At 37.5% G+C, this 27,764-nt stretch overlaps 1 protein-coding gene across 4 annotated transcripts in view; it reads left to right on the forward strand.

The window, feature by feature from the left end:
* GNAS (GNAS complex locus) overlaps nucleotides 1–27,764 on the forward strand; it is a 193,515-nt gene that overhangs the window by 84,339 nt on the left and 81,412 nt on the right. For all 4 annotated transcript variants that reach the window (XM_088154248.1, XM_088154249.1, XM_088154251.1 and 1 more), the window contains exons 3-4: nucleotides 21,359–21,413; nucleotides 21,503–21,622. In XM_088154248.1, the coding sequence (XP_088010374.1) occupies nucleotides 21,359–21,413; nucleotides 21,503–21,622 (175 nt within the window). The remainder of the gene's footprint in view (nucleotides 1–21,358; nucleotides 21,414–21,502; nucleotides 21,623–27,764) is intronic.

The raw sequence follows: 27,764 nt of genomic DNA on the forward strand, positions 1-27,764 counted from the left end.
CCCCTGTGACTGTAAATTTTCATTTATGTTTTCTAAAATATCAGTTGTCAGTTTGAACTTGAGAGAGTTGAACAACTCTTTTTTTTTCCAGTTTGTTTGTTCTGTAGTTTGCATGGGCTGCATTGAACAAAATGCATAGATTTGAGGGTTATATTTTAATCTCTTGCAGCTGCTTTTTCAAAAGAAAACTTGGCATTTCACACCCAACTACAACTTATGTTGGCAGGATGAATGGAGAGAGATTTGCTAAGTTTAGCATCTTGCATTATCAGTGGGCTGGCCAGTAGATTTTTTTCCCAAGAAAAATGTGTAAATACATGTAAACATACGCCTAACAGCTCAGTTTCTTTGCTTTCACCTCTCAGTTCCCACATGGCCCAGCCATTATTTGCCGCCTGTAAACTTGTAAGGTCATGATTCTCCTTCAGGAAACTTACAGGCAAGATGCTGGCATCCAGGGGAGTAAATCTGAAAGCAATGTAGCAATAAATTTACTACCACATTGGTATATCTTCTTTTGCCATCTTCAGACGTTCAGTATCATTGAATGCACAGTTTATCAGTCCTAGTTGCCCTTGTCACTAGGGAAGGAAAAATTCATAGATACTTAAATGATGTAGACACTAAGGACAGGAAGTAGGACTTGAGTATTCCACCAGGTTATGTGGAATAAATAGTTTTATTTTAAAAGTTCCATGCTTAATCAATATAGCATTTGCAGGTAATGGAGAGGGAAAATTTACCTAACCTTGTATCTTGGTAACATTTGAAGGGTAAACTGGTTGCATGCAGCAAGAGAATCAGACATTGTTGGCTATTTATGTGATGATTTTTAAATGATATAATTCTAAGAAAGGTGAAAATAGATTTGAAGGCAAAATATAGATTTTTTTTTTACTTTTATTATACGTATCATAATTAAATAATGTGTGTTTGATGTTAGAAACTAATAGACTGTTCCATAATTGCATATGGTTTTTCTTTAACTCTGTACATACAGAGGTAATTTCTTGGTCAGGATCCTTTCTTTGACTTCTAGAAAGTCCTCCTTTTTTGCTGATTTGCTCAGTTTTAAGCTTGAATTTAAAGTTTTAAGCTTTATTGGTTGAAATTGTCTTTAGGTTGCCTGTGGATTCTTGACATAGGTTTTCATGGAATATTTGAAGTGTAAGCTTACAGTGGCCAGGTGTTCTTTCCAAACTGAGATTTGGTCAAAATGATGAGATGCATGTGGTAAAGTCATGACGCAAATTCTACTGTTACTCCCCATGTCTGATGCAAGTACTGTCAACTGATGCAAGCTCAGTTTTGTGTTGTTAATCATTTATTAAATATCTATACCATTATACCTCACAACTCTTGGTGTCATGTCATAATGCGTCTTTTGTCACTCCCCCACCCACTCCCAGCAGACGTAATCTGTTTTGGGCCTAAGATTTAGATTTTACCAAAGCTTGCCTTATTCTCATTAAGAAAAAAATTCATCCTGACTTTATGATCATTGAAGTAGCAATCATAATCACAAACACCAGCACCAGTTTGAAAGAAAGAGTAGAATCAGTATTCTTCCAGTAGAATCAGAAGTGTAGGATTCTTTCAGCTGGGAAAAGGAACTGCAGACCAAGGATATTCTAGGAAGTGGTGAGGGATGTGACTAAGACCTAACTACAATTAACCTCTGAGACTACTTGGAGGAACTGTACTGGCTTCTTCTTGGGCTTTGAGCTTTTCAAAATGGGCATTCATTCATTTATGAAACTGGTGCTGTACTTGCAGTGCTGATCTATTCACATGATGTATCCAGCTAATTAGCTGCCTGTAAGTTGCAAATTCCCTAGTCCCTCCTCCCCCCCCCCCCCGTGGCTGCAGCATTTCAACCCTATGGAGTTGAAAAGTCTGGCATGCAGAGTAATGATTGTTCCCTTCCCTTTTGGTCTGATGCTGATACCTACCTTTTAAAAAATATCTTCCTAAAGTAAATCCTGAACTTTTGAGAAGTGACCTGAAATCTGCATTACTTCCCCTGTGGTTTCTCTCCCTCAGTCTTTCAACAGTTCTAGGTGAACACCTGTTTTAAATTACAATGGATGTAAATATACTCAGTGCTATCCCAGGGTGCTGTTTTAAATGTATTTTTGTTTCATTGGTTATTTTAACGTTTAGCATTGGTAAAGGAATGTAATAATACTAAAGGCTAAACCACAAAGTCTGATCAAGGATCACACTTATCAAGTTTTGTATGCCATGTTAATACATTCATTAGGTCTTTGCATGAACTGGTTAAGTGTGTTGTATGAGGACAGTCCTTGAGTAGCTGGCTGATAGCACAGGAACTTGCTGTGCTGTGTAATTAGGAGTCCCCCTTCCACCAACTAGCTGCTTTGCTCAGATATGCATAGGACATAAATTAGAATGGTAGTGCCTTTTCAAACTAATAAATTCTGCTAAAAGGGATATGTTTTTGTGAGCTACGGCACATTTCATCAGATGCAATAGGGCATAGGTTCCTGATAAGCAAGTTTTCAGTGGCTGATACTGTTTTTTATTTTATTTAAAAGCCAACTAACCATTTCTGAATGTTTTCTTGCCAGAGTTAATTTAGTTATTTTGCTGGCCACATTCTCATGCTGGACTGTTTAATACAGCCAGTGGTTTTCATACAAATCAAAAGACCTCAGCCTGGATTCTTATGAGACCAGGTTAAGAATTATTAATAGTATAGTTCTACCTGTGACATATATCAGGGTTCCTCAACCTTGGCAACTTTAAGATGGGTGGACTTGCTGGCTGGGGAATTCTGGAAGTTGAAGTCCACCCGTCTTAAAGTTGCCAAGGTTGAGGAACCCTGATATATAGCAACAAGGATTTCATACCCTTCTTCCCTTGTAGGATTAGGGGTGCAACATTATTGCTTGCTTGCTTGCTGGGGAATTCTGGGAGTTGAAGTCCACACATTTTAAAGTTGCCAAGGTTGAGAAACATGGGTCTAACTGAACAACCACAGGAAGAATACTAGACAGTCTCCATAAGAATTTGCAAGATAAAAAGTGAGATGGATCTATGTAATTTTATATTGGTGCAAGAGAAAAAGGCTACTTCACACACACACACACACCAAAAAAGTGTGTCAGGTATCTTGTTCGGTCTTGTTTTTTTTTTCCCAGCAGGTGTTTACTATAAATGCATACAGCTTTTCATATAATAATGCTACAGTTAATTCCCGTTTCTTTTCTCTGATGTCTGCTTGCTGTTTTCCATATTAAAAACCTCTCCTTTAATTTCTAAGAAATAAAAAATTGGTCCTGATCACTGATCTTTGAGTCGTTTTATTTTTAAACTTGGAAAACTATTTTGGAAAATAGAATTTTCTTGGCATGTTTTACAGACACATTCAGACTTGATACCTTAAATTCACTAAGTTGCTTTCATAAGAGAGATTGCAATTAAGTTAATAGTCTTCATTTTGGATATTAGATTTGGTATTGTTTGATACTGAATGTAGATGAAGAGTCTGTATTGGTGAAGGTGGAAATATGTGCCCATTGTTAGTAGTGCAAATCATTTTTGCTTAGATGCGTACTAAGATCATCTGAGATTAACTGCTTTGGCCAAACTTGTGTATGCAGAAAAACCTAACTTATTAAAGTATTACTTAAAAGAGATCTGGAAATGATTGAAACATTTTCAGTTGTCTTCTGTAGTAACCATTTAGTTTTTCTACATCTGAGAAATTCTGCAACTTATTTTTCTATGAAGACAGGCTATCTGTATAGCTTAGTTCTAAGGTTTTCTGTTAATTTTTTTTTTTTTTCTGGAGCCAGAAAGGATACTACAATTTTTTTCCCCCTGCCTATGGTCAAATTTTACTGAAGTTACGGAAGGAAAAATGCCAACTGTCTGATTTAAGAATAAATGGTAAGATTGGCTACAGCTTGCAATTGTACAGCTTGCAGGGAGGAAATTGGAAACTTATTTCTGTTTTAAGGAGACACAGTTTATAAGTTGTGTCTGAATCTGAGCAAACTGTTCTTAATTTTATTATATCATGTATTGGGGTTAAAAGTTGACGTTTCAAAAATTATGTTGACTTTTTTTTAACCAAGTATGGCCTATCCTTATAAGGGCCATATTGATTTCTGTGTAGGCCTCTGAGAAGCATATGTACAGCACAGGGAAGGCAAGAATTAAACATGGTTGTGCCAAAGCAAAGTTGTACCCCTTTCCTTCTTTCTTACCTCTCTGCTTTCATTTTCTTTGCATTGCATTTCTTCTCTCTGCCCTGAGAAGAGGATTTGACAATGTCAAAAATAATTCAAGCATTGAGTTGGCCCTTGAGGGGCTTTTTTTTTTTTATTTTGGCATCACAGGAGGAGCCCAGCTTGGCATAAAGATGACATGTTAGGCTTCTTCTTGCCAAGCCTGGCCTATGGGTAACTTCACAGTTTTCCTAACAGATAGTTAAGACTAATCATAATGGAGGGTTTGGATAACATTAAAAATGGAAGCTAGCTGTTCCAAATAGTGAGACCTAACAGACTCTGGTGTCAAGATGGAGGTATATGTTGAAGAGGAAAAGAGCATTGCTAGCTATCTTAATTAGTATGTTCTAATGCAGGATCATATTTGCTAGCAAAGCAGTAACTGGGATAAGGACATATCCTATTCAGGAAATGGAGGGTCTCTTAATAAACATTTAGTTGGCCTCAGTGTTTTGTACTGTAGAGATATATTTTCAGAAATGATTAAATATCTCGTGTTCATTCTGCAAATTTCCCATCAGTTGCACGCGTGTAAGGCTCAGTTATTCTTGGCGTAGTGAATGGGCAAACCCCAATTCACTCAGGCACCCAATTAACTCAGGCCCATCCTTACCATCCCCCATATTCACTCAGACGTGCACAGTCTGGGCTGCACGTGGGTCAGGCAGGCAGGCAAGCCTGCAATGAGATACACAATGCACATGTCCCAGATGTCTGAGCAGATGGGCAGGAGAGCTCATTGGCTGCAGAACAAGCCTTGGAGGAGGGAAGAAAGATTGCTAGTAGAAGTAGATAAAATGGAGACTGGAAACATCCACATGGTTTTGGTGAGCTAGTTTCCAGGAGAAGCAGAAGGCTAAGCAATGCTCAAGCCAGAGTGAAGCTAACTTTCTCTGGGATTGGAAGTGAGGGTAAATTGAAGGCAAGAAAATCTTTGAAGAGCAGAGAATAAGGCCTGCTTGAGCAGGAAGATGCATAGACTCTTAAGGGAACAGAGTGGATTGCCAGGGTCCTGTAGTAAAGGTAAAGCTAAGTGACTCTGGACTGAAGGTGAAAATAGGTGCCAAAGTGTGATCCAGAATCTCTAGTGTCAATGGGACCTAAGAGGAAGTGCTCCTCAAACATTAATTGAAGGCTACAGACTATGGGAGTCAAGGATTAGTCAGGACCAGGTAGCTGGTGAAGTGAACTGGGGGAATTCTTTCCTCTTTGAGATGAAGTTGAAGTTGTAGGCAAGAATTTGTGATCTGATTCCTTTGTTTAAAAGTGTGCTGGTCTGCATAGTCTCTGATCCTTTGAATAGTATCATTTCAAGAAATTTGCCTCTGGTTTTGTATTAGATGTTTTATCATCTTTTGTACTAACTCAAACGTTTTGTGCCATCTGACATTCTCTGAACCTCAGATCCCACGCCTCTGGATCTGTGTCCTGTCTTCCCACAGGAGATTGATGTTTGAAGCATTGTGATCATACCAGGCTTAATGCCATACAGTATTCCATTCAATGATAATTCTCTTAGTATTTGACTATCTAAGGCTAAAAGGAAGTTTTACTTTTCCTTCTTTTTACAACATTGATTTATAAACACACACATAGTTTTTCTGTATCAGCTCTTCTTTTAATATGAGATAAGGCTGCTGTTTATTGGCCAAAAGTCTCAAAGCTGTTTGGACCAGGAGGTGACTGGTAACACGACAGAGTTTGTACTATTATTGTGGATTGCATAGTCAGCCAGATGTTTAGATTGGATTTGGCGTTTTTATCTACCTATCGAATCCTTCCCCAGGATCTGGGATAGGCAGATGTTGTTGTTCAATGGTGTTATAGGTATTGTCGCAGGATGTAAGCTGTTCCAAGCAAAGCTGCCTTTTGCAATTGACTGGTGGTGATTTTGTCAATGTCGATGGTCTTCAAGTGGTACTCCAGATGTTTTGGGATTGCATCCAAGGCACCTGTTACTCTTGGTACTATCTTTGCTTTCTTTTGCCATAGTTGTTCTATTCCTATTTGCAGGTCTTTGTATCTTGTGATTTTCTCCAGTTCTTTCTCTACTATACAGCTATCTCCAGGTATTGCAGTGTCCACTATCCAGACTTTTTTGCCTTTCTTATCAACAGTTGTTTATCATTATTATTATTATTGCAGTTGTCATCATTATGCCCAGTTTGTGATGAAATAAGTTACTCAAGCTGCGAATGTCTCATCTCTGAAACTGGTATTAAGGGGGAAGAAAAATGGCAAGGCATGGGAAGTACTACATGGTGCATTGCCATGATGTTCCAAGCATGGTGAGAAGGCAGAGCCCAAAGGACAAAGTAAAAGCCCCTCTTGACTCTCCGCATCCCTCCTAGGCTGTAACACTAGAGTGGTTTTAAGTGTACCTGACAATACGATGACATTTCAAGGATATTCTTGTGTGTCACAAGTCCTATTGAAAGCCCATATTTTCCGCTGGAATGTTTGATACATAAGATTTTTGAGTAACCCTTCCATGATTAAGTAAAAAGAAGCATATATAGATTGCCGTGTTTTCTCACCATTAATCTTAACAACTTTTTCCCTTTCTCTTTTCACTTTGTTACTGATTTATTATTCTTTCTGTTCTTCTGTCTCCAGCCATCTAACTATAGAAAGTTGGGCCCTCTGGAGAGACATCGCTCTGTTGCCTGTGTTATTCTATAACATGCTGTATCCACAGATATTCTGCATAATTAACAATATTACCTGCAGTAACTAAAAAAACAATAACATTGCTTTTGGAACTATAAATACTCTACATCTTCTCTCACCTATGTTGCCATTCAAACATATGCCACTAAGGACTGGCTGGAAATGGCTGAACCTTTATTGTTTAGGTTTACGATCTTCCAGAATGTACTGCTATTAAATAGAGTGATTTTGGCTGTGTCTCCTGAAGCCTGGAGGAATTTAACTTGCATTTTTAAAATTCTTAAGTGATGTTGATTCATCTAGCAAAAATAGTAAAGCTAATACACATTGTGGCATGATTTTCATGGAATAAGACTCATTTCAGTGATGATATGGAAATATTATCCCCAGTTGACAAATATACATAGAGATAAGAGTTTGTACACTGGAGCCATGAGTAGCCATAGATCTGTAGGAATGAGTAAGCAAATAGAAAAGGTCTTGGGTCCAGTTCCTATCATCTCAGATACACCTCTCAGAAACTACGAAGAAATGCTTTGGGTTAAAAAACAATGAGCTCAAAACTGAGTTAATGGATCAAGATAGTCTCTATGGCATCTTTTTGTGGACCTAACTTTTGCGATCTAAGAACACCAAATCATGCTTATGATGTTGGGCTGAAATTGGACAGTGCTGGGTTCAAGCCTTCCACCTGATCATGGAGTAAATGGGGGGACTTGGGACAAATTGCTCTTGAAGCCTAATCTATCCCAAAGAGGTGTAGCCAGAATAAAATGAGGAAAGCCATGTATGTACCCTATGGTTAATTGCTAGTGCAGAATATTATTTATGCTACCAGCATCTTTTCTGAACAGGTGGTCTACCTTGGTACCAGGACACTGGCACATTTGCACAGCCAGGTGTGTGCTCTTCAACCTGTTCTCTATCCATATTCCATTTTTATTGAAAGGCTACTTTTAATGAATAAGTCTGGTTTATTTGCATTATTATTTGCATTGTAAATGAGGTACATTATACACCTTATTGGAAGGAATGATTTGAAAGCTATAGCGCCACAGTTCCCAAATTGTGTGCTGTGGCAGCCCAAAGTACCACGGCAAAATCACAGGAGCTCTGTGGGAAATTTTACTATTTAATAAACAGAATTGTCCTAACTGACCCCAGGGCATTGCAGCTCACAGTTTGGGAACTCTTAGTGACACCATGAAAAAATTACTGAGATACTAGGAGTGCCATGAACACAGAAGTTTGGGAACTTCTGCTATAGAACTTGTATGCAGTGTTCTTCCCACCTTCTTTGACCATGTTGCAGTAGGATGGAGTGGAATCCATGGTGGCATCCTTTTTTTGGAGAATAATTTTCAGTGTGTCCATATACAACTCTTTCATCGTGAATAAAACACAAATCTTTCTTGTTAAATGTGCGTTCCTCTACGTTTCATTACCAGACTTTTATGAGCAATCTGAAATAGCAGTGTGAATGGAAAGGAAACTAAAACTAGGGATTCACTGGATTTTTTTCTATGGAGAAGCTAAAATTGTGCTTATTTGACTTGAGTTGAACTGTATGCTCATAGCAACCCAGATTCCTGTCCAGCTAATGAGGTGTGCATTCAACATATTGAGGTCAGAAAGAAAAAAAAAGTATTTTAGGCCTTTCCTAAACTCTGCCTACTTATGTAATTAGTATGTGGCATTGGCTTGTGACAGATATCCTGATGCAATTCTTATTGTGGGCCCAACAAGCAACTGCATTTGGGGAGAAAGAGATGTAATATTTCTTTAGAAACAAAAGAGATTCCTAAGCACGTCCTGCCAAGGTATTCTAGTTTTAGAAATTTGCGATGAGATCATAAGCAAATACATTAACTACCTTTTGATAAAATTAACTATCTTTCACTTGCTGTATTCTCCGGTGTCCTATTATGTAGGCCGTTTTGCTTGCTCCTGTCTGTCGTCAAGACTCCAGAAAACAATTATCTATCCCTGATGCATCCTTTCAGACTCCCAAGACACAGAAATAATGGTACAGTCACTTGTAAAGACAGTGAATAATCTCTTTAGTCATGTCTATAAAATATTGTAAGTTTTTTCCTTTCCAGACAAAAAAAGTTGAAATTAAAAGAGTATATTTTAATTGTTGAGAGCCTTTTGTCTGAAGCATTGTTTTGTGATGGTGGTAGAAAGAGAACTCTTGCTTTCAAAAAACAAGGAATTGAAAATTATAGTCAAATATCAAGTTGAGCATTAAAGTATCTAGAAGTAGAGAGCCAAAGGGTTAGCTGGACTAGTTTGAAGAACTGAGCTCCAGACAAGGTCACAAATGAAGCATATATCAACTTTTCCTTTAAATAATGTGAGTAAAAATAATATTGCAGTTTGCCCTGTTTGTACTTTTGATTCTTATGACTTCTGCAGTTCTAAAGAATATTGCTCCTGATATCCTTCCCCCCTTTCTTGATATTCTTTTTTAACCTTTGTACCTCTCTTCAGATTCCCTTAACTATTTCAAATCTGCCTTCTTATAAATGTGCATGGACTTCATATTTTTAATCCCCTTTCTCCTACCTAACAATGACATATTCATCAAAACATTTTTTTTTAATCTTGTCTTCTAAAATTTGGAGCAGTATTTTTCAAAAGCAGATGTTTTAATGGCAATTTAATATCATTTCAGTGAATCAATGTGTTTTTACTGCTTTAATGTTGCTGTGGCGTACTATGTTGGTGCCGTTTGTAGTATATTTTCAGTGCTTTGTATAGTCTAATTAATGTGGGTATTTATTTTTTTAATTGTTTTCAGGTTTTTTTCTAACTATGAGCCGCCCAGAGTCACCCTCTGGGGGAGATGGGCAGCATACAAATTTCATACATACATACATACATACATTGTACCTTTTTATTCCAATTCTGGGAGGCTGTTCCATTCAGTTGTGATAAATATTTCCTTTTTCCTATAATTTTCTCTCCTCAATGTGAATTAGTTCATTTTCACAGTTTCTGTTCCATGAAAGAGCTGTCTACTTACACTGCTAAAGATCTGTTGCTTTAGCTCTCTTTCCCCTTGACTCATCACTGTTTTTTAATGCAAAGGATAATATCAAAATCATACTTCTTTCCCACTGACCAGTTCTACGTTTTGATTCTTTTTTAATTGCTTTTTCTTCCACTTCTGTTTCTTGCCTTCATTTCTTTGGTTGGTCATTTCGATCTTGTTTCATGCTCAGTGCCCACAGTCCTTCAGTTTTTTGATTAATTTATCATAAAAGTTTAGGCCAGTTCCCCTGTTGTCCTTGACTCTACATACTTGCCTGGCAGTTAAGACTGAAGGGGTTAGCCCTCTTGGGGATGCCACGTTTGCTAGATGTTTGAAGCTGAGAGACCATTTTTGGTAAGAGGCGCCCCAATGATGGAATTAACTCGTTTTTCCTCTTTCTGCAATGTGTTTATTCCATGTCACTTTTATTTTGTTAGGGGGTTAGGCATAAACCTATAGAATAGATAAATGAATGACACTGAAATACCTATATTCATGGATTTCTGCATATTAATGAAAGAGCCATTTAGGTTCTTGGGCTTTTGTCATCTAATAGTTTTATCCCCTAACCCACCCCTCAGCCATCCACCCACCTTGGATATGCCTTCCTGACTATAACCTTTTGGGCAGGACCTGCATTTTACATTAAATATGTATGAAACCTACATGTACTCATTACTGCTGCTGTTGCATTGATTTGGCTTCAGTCCTGACCAAGGACTTGTACAGATGAATAAAACTACTGTGAGATTTAAACCACACTGTCAAAAATTCAGTTTGATTGAATTTGTCATTAGTTGTTGAAGGACATGTAATTCCTACTTTCCCATTAAGTTCATTTATTTTTATTTTTTATTAAAAGCTGGATGCAAAGCAGTTTCAGAATCACATCAACTCAAATCTCTGTCTAATGGAAATTAACATTTTACTTATTTAAACTCTTGCTTAGGGTAAAATAACTTCATTTCTAGGGGTTCAGAGTATGTAAATGTGAGAAATCCATCATTCTGAAGGGATATACAGTACAAAAATGCTTATATTCATGTCTGGCAGTTATGTCATACTTTCTTGTGGAGAAAGACAAAAAGTGGACATATGATTATTAAATAAGTTTACTCTTTTTAGCAAAGAACACTATTATTTTCTTTTATGATCCATATTTTTGAGGGCAGAACTTTGCCAGAAGGAATAGGAATATGATTATGCGGTTTGCCTATTTCTTTATTTGAGCAACTACCCTCTCTTTATTATTTCTAGCTGATCTTAAACTAAAATAATGGAAATCATGGCTATACACGCTCAAATTCCTTTGAAGATTTTACATCGGTTAGAATGCAACTTAATGTGACTTTGACTTCCTTTAATGATTTCATGTAATTTGAGGGCATTTCATCCTAAATCTTCAATCTGTTGATGATGCTAGAAATGTTTCTTCTCTTCATCTAATGCAGCTGAGATGCAGAATATTCCAAAGAGATGCCTATAATCAGTTATGGCACCAGATGTAAGATAATTAACTGAATCACAGATTAAACAGAGGGTTAGTAAGTCACTTGATCCCAGAGTAGGGGGTCAGCCTATTCTTGCTAGAATTTTATTCTCACAGAGGATGAAGTTTATAGTGATGGGTTGGTACTGGGCTTTGCTCCTGAAGATTCACATGGCCTCCAGGGTCCTTTTTAGTAGCATATCAACAACGTCTCCTCCTGTTCAAAGATCTTGTCTTGGTCACCTCTGTCTTAATAAATTATCAGTCATTTTATTGTGCTGGACTTTCAAGGGGGTGCTGCTTCCAGTACATGGTGGTTAGTCTATGGCACTTTAAGTTCTGCACTGATTTCCGGTAGTTTAGTATGTTCTTGCTTATAGGTACTTAGTTAGGTCATAAGATTTATAACCGTTAGAAAGTGGAATATAAATATAAATAGTTTTAAAAAAAGCAAATCTTAATAACCAGCTTAGTATTGGAATCATATTGTCTAGAGCCAGGAGGAGACAGACAGAATAAATATGCAGGGTAACTCAGAAGTCTTATGAATTGTACATAAATCAGGAAAGTCTTTTCATGTCAACCTTTTGCCAAAAGCTGACTTATTATAGTGTAAATGTAATATCTGGACTGTTGCTTAAAGTACCAGAGGTTTAAAAGTGAGACAAGCATTTCAAATGTCCCTTTCTTTGGCATGAATGCAAATACTTAGTAACACCCACCCTTTTTGTTTATTCCAGGATAAGTTTAGTGTAATAATAATTTTTAAAAACCTACCCCAAAACCTGTCTATTTAAAAAGCAGTAAGTTATTGAAGCATGATGTAGCACAATGAATTTTAGTAATTATTTTCTTAATATTAATGACCAGCTATCAAGATGGATGGCCTGGGGTTAAACGTTTTAGCCTGCCGATTTTTTCTTTCCTTTTTTGTTTTGATAGTGAGCATTCAGTAATAAATATGAAGTTAAGTCAAATAGTTACCTTGAACATTTCTCAAGAGGCATAACCTTGCCAGCAAAATGCTTCAGGCAACCTTCTATACGTCACACTGTAACCATCATATCTTAACTGGAAAATTAAGTGGAAATAGTTATATACTGACCTCGGGTTTCTGAAGGAATCAAAGAACAGTTTACATTAGTCGCACAGCTGGGGTGCTCTATCAGTCAGTCCATCTCGTTTTTTAAAAAGTAATCTTTTCTCATAAGGATGCAGTTTACAGAAGGAACTGTGAAGGCGAAGCAGTGGGTTAGATATTGAGTATATGGCTTGCATCATTTGAAATTAGGAAGAATGGATGGCGCTTCCCAAGATATTTTATAGAAGTATTGGTCTTAAAAATGCCATGTCAGATTTCACTGTAATGATTCCAATAAAATCTTGCGGTGGTTGGTTTGTTGAGATGCACACAAAAATGTCCAGATACTATTTCATTAGAAACCTCAGATTAATATTTTTGGTTTGTTTACTGAATTTTGTTGAGAATATTTTCTGTTTACCAGGGATGTGACCAAGTGATGGATCTTCCTTTAGAAAATTATAGTGAAGACCGACATTTGTCACGGTTGACAATACTTTCTCTGCTTGTATTGGCACCAGTGCTGAATATTACACAGTTTTAGAAATGGAATTGGATTGTCGTGCTTTTTATATGATACTGCCTCTGAAGATATTTCAGGGAAATAATACAATTTGGAACAGAACAGCTAGTCTGCTAAGAGCAACTGGGCATAAAGGGTACATTTCAGTAGTTCATGGACAGTTATTCTGGCTCCCTTTATAGTAAGAGGCCAAGGCATGAAGTTCTTTTATTAGAGGTGAAGCATCTGGCAAACTGGAAGAAGGCCTTTTCCATGGGACTGCCTTGGCTTTCACTGTTTTTCCAAATTTGCCCTCAGATATCTTTCTAGTGATAAATGAGGATCCCCCCCCCCGTCTTGGATATTACCTTTGCACAACTGCTGTCTTGATCTTATTTTAATTTGTTTTTTTATTTTATTTTGTTTGGGGTATTATCTTTTAAGTCTTTTAATGGTGTACTTGATGTAGGGAATATAAATCTTAAAACAATTCCAACAGCAACAAAAGAAAGGGATTTTTTTTCCCCCTGTATGTTTGCAATTTTGGTGGTGTTGCTGTTTTATGAAAGAGTCATATTAAGAGCAAGCATGTTATTGTGATTAAATAATCATTGAGATGATTGATTGATGTTTTTACTTGCATGTCACCTATTCCAAGAGGCTTTAGGAGGCTAACCATAAAAGGTTCAGGATCTGAAGACGGGAGCTCTAAATGTAAGCCACCTTGAGCTCTCTAGGGAAGTGCAGGATATAAATGTCAAATTACAATGTTGTATTTGTGTGTGTGCACACACATGCCTATGTATCTGCAGGTAGGAACATGTGGTCAGTCATATCTAAGCTGGGAATCTAAGCTGTTCAGTATTTGGGTGGAAGACCACCAGGGAATTCCAGGGCTTTTGGCTAGATTAGGAAACTGATAAACATCTGAAAAGTAGGCATACCATAACCATGAAAATTCAGTATATCCATGAAGTCACCCACATAATTTTAGAGACTTTAATGCAGTTGATGTATGGAGGCTTGAATTTTAGGTAAGAAGCTTTGAATGGGAGGGAGGTGGATGAGAAGCTTTCAGTCCTTTCACTTGTACTTTTTCCTGCTGAAATGATCCTTATGGGAATTAACACGAGCAGATTCACTAGTACTATGGTGCAGGAGAATTGGAAGCAAGTGTGGGAAACAGTCACTCAGGTAACTCACTCGGTGGAGAGTGAGCAACCATTATCTGAATACTCAAAGGATACTTATAATGCTATCTCAAATAATGTTGAACCCCAGTGGGGGTGGGTTTAAATACTCATTGTTATCCTTTTTCCGGTCTTTTTGTTGTTGTTGTTGTTGAATGCTGTACATGTTTAGAATACATGTGAGGGAGATTATGTTTAAAAAGTGCATCTCCGGGTGACTGAAGATTGAAAGTGTTTTAAAAGTTGTTTGCATTCAGACAAAGCAGTAGCTATTCTCCTGCCCCTCCCTGCAAGCATTCATAAACTCAGCTCATGAAACGTCACATACAATGCCCACTGTAACCGTTTGCCTGCTTATATGATAAACTGTGATGATGTGAAGATTAGGATTTGAATTTCCGTGGATGAACTTCTAGGGGGACAGATTAGGAACACTTTTGGTAGAAGCCCATTGTTTGCTTCCTGGGGAAATGAGGTGGCAGTTCTGCAGTTGCAAACTAAGTAATAGTGATATAAATAAAGGGATGTTTGGAAACTTAGTGAAAGTTCAGCAACTGAATCAAGCTTAAATATTTTTAAACTACTTTATAAAATTCTGAGAATTTTGGAATTTTTAACAATATCTTTGAAAGCTGGCCAGCATTTCTGGAAGGTACGGTAGCATATCGAAGGATTTATTCCTGCTTTTTTGTGAGAAAGAGGCAAGAGGTACAGCTTATTTTTCTATTTTTGCTTAAACATAGGATGGGTAATAAAGAAGAGGCAAGTATTGGGTAAAAACCTATTATGGATCTTTTCAAACACCGTTTACATCCAAAATAGCAGTTTTGATTGCCCTGAATTGCTATTTAGTTTCACTGCATTTCACACTAGCTTCATGGTTCTAATATGAGAAAGGAAGAAAAACACCCTCTACATTCAAGACATTATTTTATAGATCTCTGTCATATTTCCTCTTCATTTTAGTTATTGATGGAAATATTAGCATTGTCCATTAGTTTTCCTTTCCATATAAAGATTAATTTTAAAATTAAATAATTACACAATACAGTTAATTCATATCTATTGGGCAAGATTATCATTATTTCTGAATAAGGCCAGCTATGATGCAAAAGACAATTTTGGAGTGTAAGGAATGTTTTCAATCTTGATTTTAGCTCAGCCATATTGGTATGCTATAGACGTTAGTCTTTACAGTCGGCCTTAAAATCTCAGTGTCAGCCTTGAGTGGGTTTGGTCTGAGTAGATTATAGTGGATTTACTTTAAATCAAGGCAACTGAAATAATTTAAAAGGTAGATTTCATATGGAGCCCAAATAGTAATGAAAATCTAGTTAGTCAACAGTAGTAATATACAGTTAAGTAGAACATAATTCATTCTGTGCAAGTTCATTCTTTTGTTTGTCATACTTGAGGCATTTACCGTATTTTTCCGACTATAAGACGATACTTTTTTCTAAAATCCTTATGCTAAAAATTGAAGGGTGTCTTATGCAAGGAAGTAAGCCAAGGAGAGAACTGCACGGTTGCAAAACTGCCCATACTTTGTCTCTGCAAACAGGCTTCCTCCTATTGCTAGCCTCCAATCACGAGTGAAATAGCTTGTCTCTGCAAACAGGCTTCCTCCAATCACGAGCCTCCAATCATGAGTGAACCTGCCCATACTGTTTCTGCAAACAGACTTCCTCCAATCATGAGCCTTATGTAACTGATGTCAGCTGATGCTGAGCAAACCAATTGGAGGAAGTCTGTTTGTAAAGACAAGCTATAGGCAGTTTCACTTGTGATTGAATGTAATCAGTTATGCAAAAGAGCATGGAAATAGAGCTGCAGAGAGACGGTTTGGACCTCCTCCCACCAAGTGTATCAGTAAATGTTACCTAATTTCTAAATAAAAATGTGTTCTGCACTATCTTTAAAATATTGATTTCTTAATTTTGGGTTGGAAAAGTGGGGAGTGTCTTGTACATGGGGGCGTCTTATTAACGGAAAAATACGGTACTTGGTTTTCCATTGTTTAAGCTATAGAGTTGGCTTTAATTTTAAGAATGGGAATATAGCACAGATTGGTAACACATCACTTGCAGCACCACGTAGTACCCACAGTTCTCCAGAAATTATTTGAAATTACTTAATGGCCAAAATTTCATGAAATCTAATTCAGATCTTGAAAAAATTACCCACCTCTGGATTATAGAGAACATTTGCACAGGACAATCTAGTCTTTCCCCTTTTTCCATTCTTTCTTTACTTTGCAAAAAAAGCTTATTTTCATTCCAAGGCTTGGTTCATAAATTGCACTGTAGGCCATGGATGATTTAACCATGATGTTCTGAGTAAACTGGAAATAGCTGGGTTTGTATAACATGCTGTGCCAAAACTAAGCAAACCACATTGTGCCATTAATTAGTAATCTGTCAATATACCTAGTAGAGGCTTTGATTACTTTAGAGGTGAATGATAGAACTAACTTTTATGCACATTATTCTTTTAAAAAAAAATCTAACATTTAATTCTAATTTAAGTGTTTAATTCTGTGCTTTTTTTTTTAATAGATTTCCCCCTCTCCTGGTATAATGCTGATGAATTGAATTAAAAATATTAAATCGTCAGCACTTAAAAGTATAGTATATTTACATATGCAGTGTACATGTATATGTACAATACATTCAGTTCTTTAAAGTGATGTCCACAGATGAACCTTATTTTTAGATGTGAACACACATTTATGATGAACCTTGTAATCATAGTGTATCAGGTGGCTTTATGTCTTTAGATAACTTGGTGATCAGAGGTGAGACTACTATTTAGTTTGGCTCTTTTTCAGTTTGACAGCTAATGGGGGTTGATTACACCTGGCCTCCTGGGTTATTAATTTGCTTATAATATCATTTCAGAGTTATTGGGCAAAATTGGAAAAATGTTAAAGGCACCTGATATGTATCAGAGGGCTTATTATGATAGCCCAACGTTGTATGTCAAAATCTTTAATGTAAGATATCAGAGGATTTTGAATATTTTCATGATGGAAAGCTCTGAAAATAAACTGTCAAACTGATTCCAGTTCTTGAATTTTAAGGCAACATAATATCATAGTCTTTTACCCAGCTTAAAACCAGTTTTTAAAAAGCTGTAAACAGTAACATATTTTCTCTTTGGTGTCTCAAATGGGCTTCAGTGACCTACCCGAATAAGCTCCTCCGAGAATCTGATCACTGTTGGGATAACTTGCATGGCCATAAATAGATTCTAAGATTTTTTATTATTATTTATTTAGTTTTATTTATTGGACTTGTCCCTGCCCATCTCCCCACAATGGGGGACTCTGGGCGGCTTACATCAAATTAAAATCATTTATTCTAGAACTTGGTTGGTTTGAAGCATAAGTAGGGCTTAATTTTATAGCATGGGTGACTTCAACATCAAAATTGAACATCCATCCATTTGCATTTAAAATTTTGTATACAAATAATTTTGTATAGAAATAGTTGGATTTAGCTTATATTCCCCCCCCCTTTCCTAGTATTATAAGAAAATAAAGCTCATGCCCCCTTCTTTTCGCTGATGTTGCTTCTTTCCCTCTGAACTGATGTTCCAGATGAATTTTCTGTATTGCTGTTCTAAAAGAACCCTCATCTGATCAAAGGACAGAATTTTATTTTTTTTTTTAAGTATAACTTGGTAGCAAAAGTGGGATGGGGAGCAAGAGTTGGTTTTCTAATTAAAAAAAACCTTGGTTTTCTAACCAAGCCAAGGTGGGGTGTAACACGTACATTTCTTTCACATCTATTATTGTATAGTATCTGATATATACGTTTATAGTAGCTCATAAAATAATGCAGAAGAGGAACGCTGTGGTTGTTGGTGGCTTTTAAGAATGTAAAATATTGTTCTGGCCTTGTGGTTTCTCTAATAGCTATTTTTTATCATTAAAAATGTTTTAAAATCTAGCAATCTTCAGGAATAGAATTTTCTTGTTGCATATTGCTGAAGCCAGCAAATGGTTCTAATGCTGAGAACTTCAGTCAAGCAAGCTGTTTATTGTATTTTGTAAGTCCTTGAACCATTAGTATATTGCACTTGAAAGTAAGTTATTAGTCGAAGTCTTGACGTACCTCACTCTGTAGGTAACGTAGCATGCAATTGTCATGGAAAACATATTCTTAGGAAATATTACAAAACACAAATTAAGATTATATATTCATTGCTGTAATAAGAGTCTTTGTTTACTGCATTTACCATTAGTCTATGGTAACCTGTCAGAAATAGGGACTTAAGTACTCTTTTGGTAAAGACAGTTACGTCTGCCATCACTTAAGGATCTTGTCAATTATTTCAAAATCCATTAAAAGTTCTTAATGAGAAAGAAATCTAGTGCATCAGCCTTTGTTTTTGATTATGCCATTTGGCCTTGTTAACATTGATTAAAAAATGGTGGATATTTTCCCTTCCCTTCTCTTAAGTGGGTATTCTGTGGCTGGGTATTTCATGATGTGCTAAAGCCAGCAAACTTCTTTTCTTATTTTAAATGTTGATTTCAAATGGGAAGCAGATGGAGGAGAAAGAGGACTTTCCCAGGCCACACTGAACAAGAGAACACACTTCTAAATATCTATTTGAGGTTTCTCTGGAAACCTAGTATAGCTGCTGTAATGCAGCCTTTCTCCTTGGCAGCATTTTAAAGTATTGTGTAGTCCAGAATCTGGGTGCAACTATGTGAAACTGTTTCCATAACAAGTTGTCCAAAATTAGCTGAAAAATGGGAAGCAGTAGCTGTGTGTATCTCCATGATCTTCCTCCATTTATGAAGTTGCAAGGAAGTAGATATTGTCCCAAACTCTGATGCAATCCTAAACAGATGCTTGTATTTCTAATGTATGTGTGAATTCAGCTATTTATCATCACTTTGTAATGGAAACATTACATTATATTGTTGTTGTTTTGCCATTATAGCTGTAATGACCCTTTCTTCCTCTGGCAGACTTTGTAACTGTTCTATGATAATGCAATAGCTGGAAGTTGGGGATGATAGGCAGTCTTTGACCTAAGTACAAATCACATAGCTTAGAACTACAACCAGATCTTTTTTAGGTGTTTAGAATGTTACTATATTTTATTCAATGTGCCAGATTCTTACTTTTAATATCGCAACCCCATTGAAATTGGGAAGATACAGTTGACTATACTGGTATGTTTTCTCTCCTTACTCTAGGACTTGTCACTAGTGAATTGTAATTTTGTTGATTTTTTTGTTGAGTTTGTTGACTTTTATTCCTTAAATTTCCCAAGATTCTTCACTGAATTAGTTGATTAAAGTAATTCCTACTTGCTCATATTTCACAGATGAGAGTCAGATCATCTTTCTATAACATTTTCACAGTGTCTTCTGAACACAATGCATGGCAGAAAACCTTTGTTTTGTATTCATGTTTTGTGCAATAATTTGTCTTATACTGACTTTGAAGAAAGTAAGTTAGAACTTTTTCTGCTATAAAAGTGAGCAACATTTGTAAGTACAGGAGGAAAATAGATACGTCATGATACAGCCAAAGGACATCAGTTGTTACAGTAGGAAAAGATGTGCACTGGCAGGGTGGTGATTTTTTTGGACGTCCAACACTGGATGGCAGAATTTAAAAACAAAATTGTGCTGTATTGGAAAAATGTTTGTCCTATTGGGTGCTTTTATAAGAGTTGAATCTTGCCAGAATGCCAAGTGCCACATCTGGTGTCATGAAAGTACAGGTGGTCATTCAGCAACCATTCAAACTTACAACGGTGCTGAACGAGGGGGACTTATGACCGATCCTCTGAGTTCCAGCCCTCACAGTGCCCTCGCAGTCACCTGATCACAATTTTCGATATTCTCTACCAGCTTCCCACAAGCAAAGTCAGTGGGATTTGAGCTCTGTAACTGCCCGGCGCTGGGAGGTTTCCCCTCCCCCTTCAGCACTGGGCAGTCATGGACCTCAAATCTTCAGGATTTGAGCTCCGTAACTGCCCAGCACTGGGAAGTTTCCTCCCAGCGGTGTGAAGGAACGGACCTCAGATCTTCAGGATTTGAGCTCCATAACTGCTCGCCACTGAAAGTAGAGGGGAAACCTCCCGGCGCTGGGCTATTATGAAGCTCAAAATCCTGAAGATTTGAGGTCTGTTCCTTCACACTGCCGCCTCCCCTCTGCTTGCAACCGTCCCTGCCAGCTTCCAATGGGGAGGCCAGCATAGGAAATTGCAAATGGCAATCACATGATTGTAGGGTGCTTGGCAACCGGTCTTAAATGTAAGCTGGTTGCCAAGTGCCCAAAATGCAGGCCACGTGACTGCGAGGGGGGGGCATAAACCACCCTTTCTGAGGTTGTCGTAATTTTGAATCATCATTAAACAAACTCATTAAGCAAAGACTACTTGTATTTTCAGATGCCCTTTCCTTTCCTCCTTGTACCTTGATAATATACAATGGACTGTAGGTACCTGCCTCTGTCTTAATTCTGTTGTGTGAAATTCAGTGGGTTAGATATGTGGTAGCTGCAGTCCAGATGTGACTTCCTGGCAAGGAAAATATTGGTAGGGCAGCTCCAAAATTGATGGACCACTGTAGTCTTGTTCTATAAATGACAACATATGCTAGGATATATTGTTTTTTCAAGCCACGTGAACAGTAGTAGCTGCTGTAATTGGAAGAACGAGATGGCTGGGAGATCCAATTGTTGATTGGATTTTTGGAGGCATTTGCTAAGCCCACCCCCAGGGTGGGCAAAAGGAATTCTGGACTACCTGTGTTAGTTTAAGTGTTCTTTAGAGCAGAACACTATTTAATTTTTTGAAGTCTTGAAAATTGGATAGTTAGGGAGAGACTGTTGAAAAGGTAGGAAGGAAAACCTGTTCATGAGTTTCTGTACAGTTTTGTTAAGCTCATGTAGATTAATTATGATGGGGAAAGTTACCTAAAAAAAAAAACACCCTTTGCAAAAATAGAATAGCTGATTGGAACTGCATATGCAATTTAATGAGAAACTGGCTATGATTTATTGAATATTGCTTCACTAACTAAAAATGGTTTCACTTTGGTTTTCCCTTTCAAAGTTAGCCTTTACAATTTAGAAATTTAATTTTTTGTTTCTTGATTACAGGGAGAAAAAAATGAAAATTCAGGATATTAAAAACAATATTAAAGAAGCTATAGAGGTAAGTTTACAAGCCGTTCCTTGTTGTTTTGAATTAATCTTTTAAACCATCACATTCTGGTAACATTTTTTAAATCATTTCCTCTACAGACAATAGTAACAGCGATGGGAAACCTGGCACCACCAGTTGAACTAGCTAATGCAGAGAATCAGTTTCGAATTGATTATATATTAAACTTAGCAAATCAGATAGATTTTGACTTCCCACCAGTAAGTACACATTTTTATTGAAATTATGTTGGATTAATATTTAAGATTTTGCCTCTTTATCCCCGTGGATGTTTTGAAGAATAGAAAGTAATTCATTGAATTTTCTGATGTTTCCAAACACGCATGCATTGATTGGTATCCATATATTGATGTACAAATGTGGAGCTAGAATCTGAGTTTTTATTTATTTATTGAATTTGTCACCGTCCTTCTCGTTGAACAACTCTGGGCGGTTTACAAAACACTTAAAATCAATTAAAATTAAGAGATTACAATAATAAATGGAAAATAAAAAGATCCAAAATAATTGGCAATCACTCAGGGAGTGTCATCGAGGCGCTAGCCAGCCCCAGGATTGGGTAAAGTTGTTATCCCCCCATGCAAGCTGGCAAGGTCTTTAATTCTTTCCGGAAATTTTCTTTCTTCTATGAGCTTTTCTGCATCAACTGTGGGTTGGATTATACAGATGTATAAAGTCTCCTGTGGATGTGCATTTAAGTATGTTTTCTGGAGGAATCAAAGCACTCCAGTAATTTAACTAATATTGCCAGTAAAGTAATGAAAATGGAGCAGGTATTTTAGCTGTCGGCTTGTGCATTCATATATGTGCACAAGCATGTGAACAAGCCATCTGTGCAGTGTAACTTAGCTTCTAAAATGGATAATGGCTGCCCTAAAGTTGCTCACCAAGAAAAGTTCCAATCTTAGTTCCTGGCAAAGTTTAGTTACCCATCAATCAGGCATGTTACTATGGACTTTGAATTTAACATGAAAGTTACATGTGGTTGAATGCTTAAATTTATGTGGAACTACTCAGGCTTTAACTCAGTGGGACATCCACCCCAAATATACTGATAAATATAATTCAAATTAAAGAGAGTCAAGTTGGAGCAGCAGAGCTAAGACACCATTTTCATTGGTCATGTCACCTCCCCACTTTCAGTTGGTCCTTGATAAAAGGCTTTTCTGGTACGGGCCCAATAATTTTAACTTGGAGGCTTTCTTTTAGGAACAAAGACAAATTTTAGTTACTGTTAGTATTGTTTCTATGCTTTCTAAATGCATGAAGGGCCTGGATCAAATAGACCAAAATTCTCAATATTAAGCCATGTCTCAGTTCTCTGCCTGCTATTTTTTAATTTTGTTAAACCTGCTTAGTCACGATAAAAAGCATTTTCTGATCCTTTTAGCTCTGAAAGGTAATTTTGTTGAGGTTGGTTTCACTGAGAAACCAGAAATAGAAAGAAATAATTTTTTGAATAGCTGCCTTTATTTCACTCCTGTTGCCAGTGCGAGCTCCTGGTTATCAGACAGTTTTTGGCCTGCATTTGTGGCTCAGCTTTGTTTCTGGTAGCAGCCAGTATAAATTATGAGACGGGGAATTTTCTTACACATCTAGATTGGAAAAAGTGCAATGATTAGTCATTTTCACCATCTTGGAGCCATTTCTGGCTTACAAATGGCCATTTTCTTACTTGCTGACAAACGTCTAACAGCTATGCCACCACTGGAGAGAGAGAGTTAGAGACTGGCTTAGAAGTTTCCAGCTCGGCAAGGTTTCAGAGGAAGTCATGGTTAATAATCTTCCAGTAGTTGGGGATTAATGAGTAGGTCCTTTGGCACTACAGATTTCTAAGTTAAAATAAATCCCTCCCCCCCAATACATTGGATATAGACACGCATGCACATAATACCTGGCACATTGACTGTCAGACAGCAATTTGCATATTGTGAATAGTCTTACTGGTAAATTCAACCAAGACTCATGTGAGTGGTGAAAGCTGTGGTGCTGCTGAATTGTGGACTCCCTTCTCTGCCAGCTGCTAATTAGAACTGCTACAGATGTTGAGATGCATTTATATTTCTCTGTACAGCTTTTCTTTTTTTTAAAGAAAACTTGTAAGTAGCAATGTGCGCACACAATATAGAAGTATTTTGCTGATACCCCTGTGAGGTCAGTTCAGGTCCTTCCACTCCCCAGTCCTTTTGACTGTCAAGCAAAATTGTTTGCTACATTTGGTTGTTTAGTGCAGCATTGGAGTTGGGGGAGAACTCTATGTCAGGAATATTTGGGGCATCAGATGTCATTTCTGTAGTATCGCTGCTGGGCTGTGCAGATCACGCTGCTTCAAATGCAGCCTGCTTGTAGCATCAGGTTTTCTCCTCTGAGATAAGTCTTCCTAATGTATACAGTCTCACCTGAGCTCATTTAAATGTTGGCTGTATTCCTTTGGTACTGGAGGAAAAAAAAAAGTGTGTATTAATTATATCTAAAGCAATGTCATACCATGGAATATGTCTATACTCCTAACCTCCTGGGTACAATCATTGAAATGAAGAGTCCTCAGAGAAAAATGGAGACTTTATAACCTTAGTTTATATAGATTTCCCTTCCTGAATACTGTAAACAATGGAAAGCAGCTTTCTCTGGTGCATTACAAAGTATGCAGGAGCAGCTGGACATGTCCCACTTTGTGCTGAAGTTGAGAGTTTACCCAATTTTCTTAAAAATAGTATGCACCCCAAGGATTTTAGAGTGTTCAATTCAGCTGTCTTTTGCAAGCTATTGTTTTGTCGGGCACCTGTGAACATGTTTTTGCATTAATTGCTGATTCAAGTTCCTATTTGTATCCTTCTCTTTGATCTCCAAGAGCATTTTTGTGAACCTGTTTGTTTGGTACTGATTTTTCTTTTTTTTTTAGAGCATGTGACTGGGGAAATGAGTTACTGTGGCCTCAGTTCTCAGGCTAAGAAATGCAGAGGCAGTCTACATTAAGGTGTTTTTCCATTAGGGTTAACACTTGGCTCGCACAAAACCACCAAGCGTCCCTGGCCTACCAGTGGGCCACCTTGACACTCTCTTCATTTCAGTAATCTGTAGACCTGTTTTGTGACGTCTCCTTGCTTTGTTGCAGTGATACCTGCATAAGAGATTGTGGAGTAAAGGAGTAATGTGCAGTTACGACTTGAACTGATCATAGTCCCTTGAGCCTGTAGAACTAGCTTGGCAACTTTACACCTTTCACCTTATGCATGAGGGAAATGAACAGTGGGCAGGAAACTGGAGTCTGTTTGTCTGCCTGTTTGAAATTGGCTCAATAGTAACTGTTGTCTTTTCATGTTATTTGTTTGACTATGTAGACGTAAACATCAGAATAACCACTCACTCTAATAAAACCATTATCTGCAGAAAGTGAAAGAATGCTCACCATCTGTGAAATTGGCTTTGGGCAAGGATTATCCATTTTTTCTGGTCTCGGGTGTCATGTGACCTCAGCAATTGGATGGAAGCCAGGTACCTCTTTGGTGGGTTGGCAAGTGACCGTGGGCATTGAGTTGCTGACCTTCATTTCATGAGATAAATTAAATAGAAAGTTAACCACATTAACATGCTAACTTCAAAGTAATTGGAGTTTGGAATGCCTGTTTCATACTTTTGGGGTTGTTCTCCTCTCTCATACCCCTCAAAAAGCTACTAGGAAGCTGAAAGAAAAATCATAAATACCTGTGTCTGTCTGCTTACAAGTGAAGTTATCTTAAATGGGGGTACACTGCTTTCCTTTTACTTTACAAGAGCAGGTTAGAGAAGGGGGGAGCTTTTTTGGAGGGAATAAGCAGTATAGAATAGTATTATTATCTGACATGAAACTTAAGTGCAGTATTTTTTTTTCCTCACAGCTTTTTTGCTGTGAGGAATACAAATAAAAATACTATTCTATACTGCTTATCTCCCTCCAAAAAAAGCTCCCCCCTTCTCTAACCTGCTCTCGTAAAGTAAAAGGAAAGCAGTGTACCCCCATTTAAAATATCTTCACTTCTAAGCAGGTAGGTTGGGCTGAGAAGAGCACCTGGCCAGAGTCACCCTATGACCATCTGGGCTGAAGGTGGACTTGATTCTGGGTCTCCATGTTCCTAGTCCAGCTCCTTCACCACTATACCACTCTGGCTCAAGGTGAACTTTGGGGAAAGAAGAATATCTGTGATAAAAACCCAGGAGTAAACCCGGGGTTTCTCCTAGCCTGGAGAGGTCTTCTCCTTTGGAACAACAGTGCTCCAAGCCTCAAAGAGGGGATTCAGAGACTGAGAAAAGAACCATGGCAGCCTTAGTGAAGTAGCCAGCTGGGCAGGATTCTTTAGGGAACCGTTGCCACAGATTAGCTCCTACCATTTTTTCCATCTGCTTCCCAGTGTGTTGGGAGCAGACTGTTGGCACAGTCATGGGAGTTGTCTTTCATGCATCATATAGGTTAAAAAAGAGAGACAGACAAACATTTTCTCTCATCATTAATGGTGGCTACGAAGGAGCAAGTTGAGGAAGTCAGGAAGGAGAATAGACCACTGGATGCATTTGCAGAAGCATCACACCGTATGTGTTTCTTTGAAAGAGAAAAAACGTGGTTCCAGAAGTTTGTGGCATGAAAATGATCTCCCTTTCTAGAGTTAATCTGTTGAAATTAATACAGTAAAACACATACAACAGCCTCATACTCACTGTGAATTTTGTGTGCCAGTGCTATTTAAGAAAAATGCCAACACCAATACACACGTACAAAATTATCATTAGAGATCTCTGTTGAAGTTGTCTTAGTTTAATTTGTAACTTCACACATAGTAAGGTTAGGAATTAAATAAAATATTTATTTATTTCGGTCATCGGCCAGTACAATTCATAAATATCATACAATATTATCAAACACTAAAACCAAAATAGGGAGATTTGCAACTCTGAAATCTCAAAAAAGAAAAAAGCTAGGCGTTAAATTGTGTGTGTATGCTGTGATACAGGAGTTCAACTGAGGATGTGGCTTATATTACTTAGCAGAGCTCAAAAGGATGGGCTGACCATATTCGTACTCACCATGATATAGTGTTCAACATGACCTTCTGTTGAAAGGGATGGTGTTTGGTAATGCGAGATAGTTAAAGATTGAGTACATTTGGTAATGGTTTACTAACTTCCTAAGTCAAATGAGTTGGGTTTTGTATTAGCTGTGGCTTGCCAAGCAACAATAAGGAATTTAGGCGCTTAATAGATGACAGTAACATCCCTTTTTGTAATCATTGCTTCCTGTTCAAGTTTTTTTTTTTTTTAACCACCAGTAGCCATTTGTGTGTGTAAGTCTAAAGAAACTTAGCAAAAACTTGAAATCTTTACTATAAAAAGTCACAAGGAAGAACATAGATTAAAAACTTTCTCAGGAAATGGGCACTGCTTTGTATATTTTCCGCTTATTAAAAATGTGCTGAAAATGCACACCTTTTTAAAAAAAATGAAGAAAGGGATCAAATATTGATGAATCATTGCTGGGAAGGGAAGAAATAAATTGTTGTTATAAAACCAGTGCCAAGGATCATTGAGAACCACGCTCACTTTTTCCAAGAGAAAAAGTAGAAGAAGATAATGTGGGAATAGGAAAGGGAATGTGTCCCATTTCACCAGTGAATAATACTGGTATTGTTTTTTAGTGTATGCATTATAAAGAGTACCAGTTTGGTTAAAGGCACCAGGTTAGAAACTGGGAGACTCTGAGTTCTAGTCCTTTCTTGGCACAAAGTCAGCTGGGTGACCTTGGGCCAGTCACACACACTCAGCCCTGGGAAGAAGGCAATGGCAAAACACTCCTGAAAATGTTGCAAGAAAACTGCAGGGACTTGTCCAGGCAGTGGCCAGGAGTCAAGTTTGACTTCAAAGCACAAAAAAGGGAGGAAGGCATTATAAAGTTATCGTGGGCTTCTTAGTTTTTATAGTATTGATCTATGAATCAGAAAGAAGCACGCTGAGAGCGGAGCATAAAATCATCCAGGAAGTCATGGAAAACCCCAAACAATATCCAGGCACCTGCAGACCTCTCTTACCTTAGCTAAGATTAATATTCATGACTCTTATCATTAGAAAAGCGCTGGATACAAATGGTATTCTTGAGAGAGTAGCAGGGAGGAAGCCATTACTCACCAAGTAGAGCATCGATGCTCATCTCAAGTCTAGATTGCTGGAGGAATACTCTATAAATAGAAGAGTCAAACATGGACGTTTTCAGGCTACATGGGTGTTGTTACATCTGGCGGAAACCAAACACTTCATAATGAAATAAAAACTAGCTGTCGAGCATGGAGATGGTGTTGTCATGGTCTGGGAATACTT

Source organism: Python bivittatus, unplaced genomic scaffold (genome assembly GCF_059951505.1).
Source record: "Python bivittatus isolate LINGU-HERP-01145 unplaced genomic scaffold, Pbiv_v1 ctg000700_np1212, whole genome shotgun sequence".
Taxonomy (NCBI): domain Eukaryota; kingdom Metazoa; phylum Chordata; class Lepidosauria; order Squamata; family Pythonidae; genus Python; species Python bivittatus.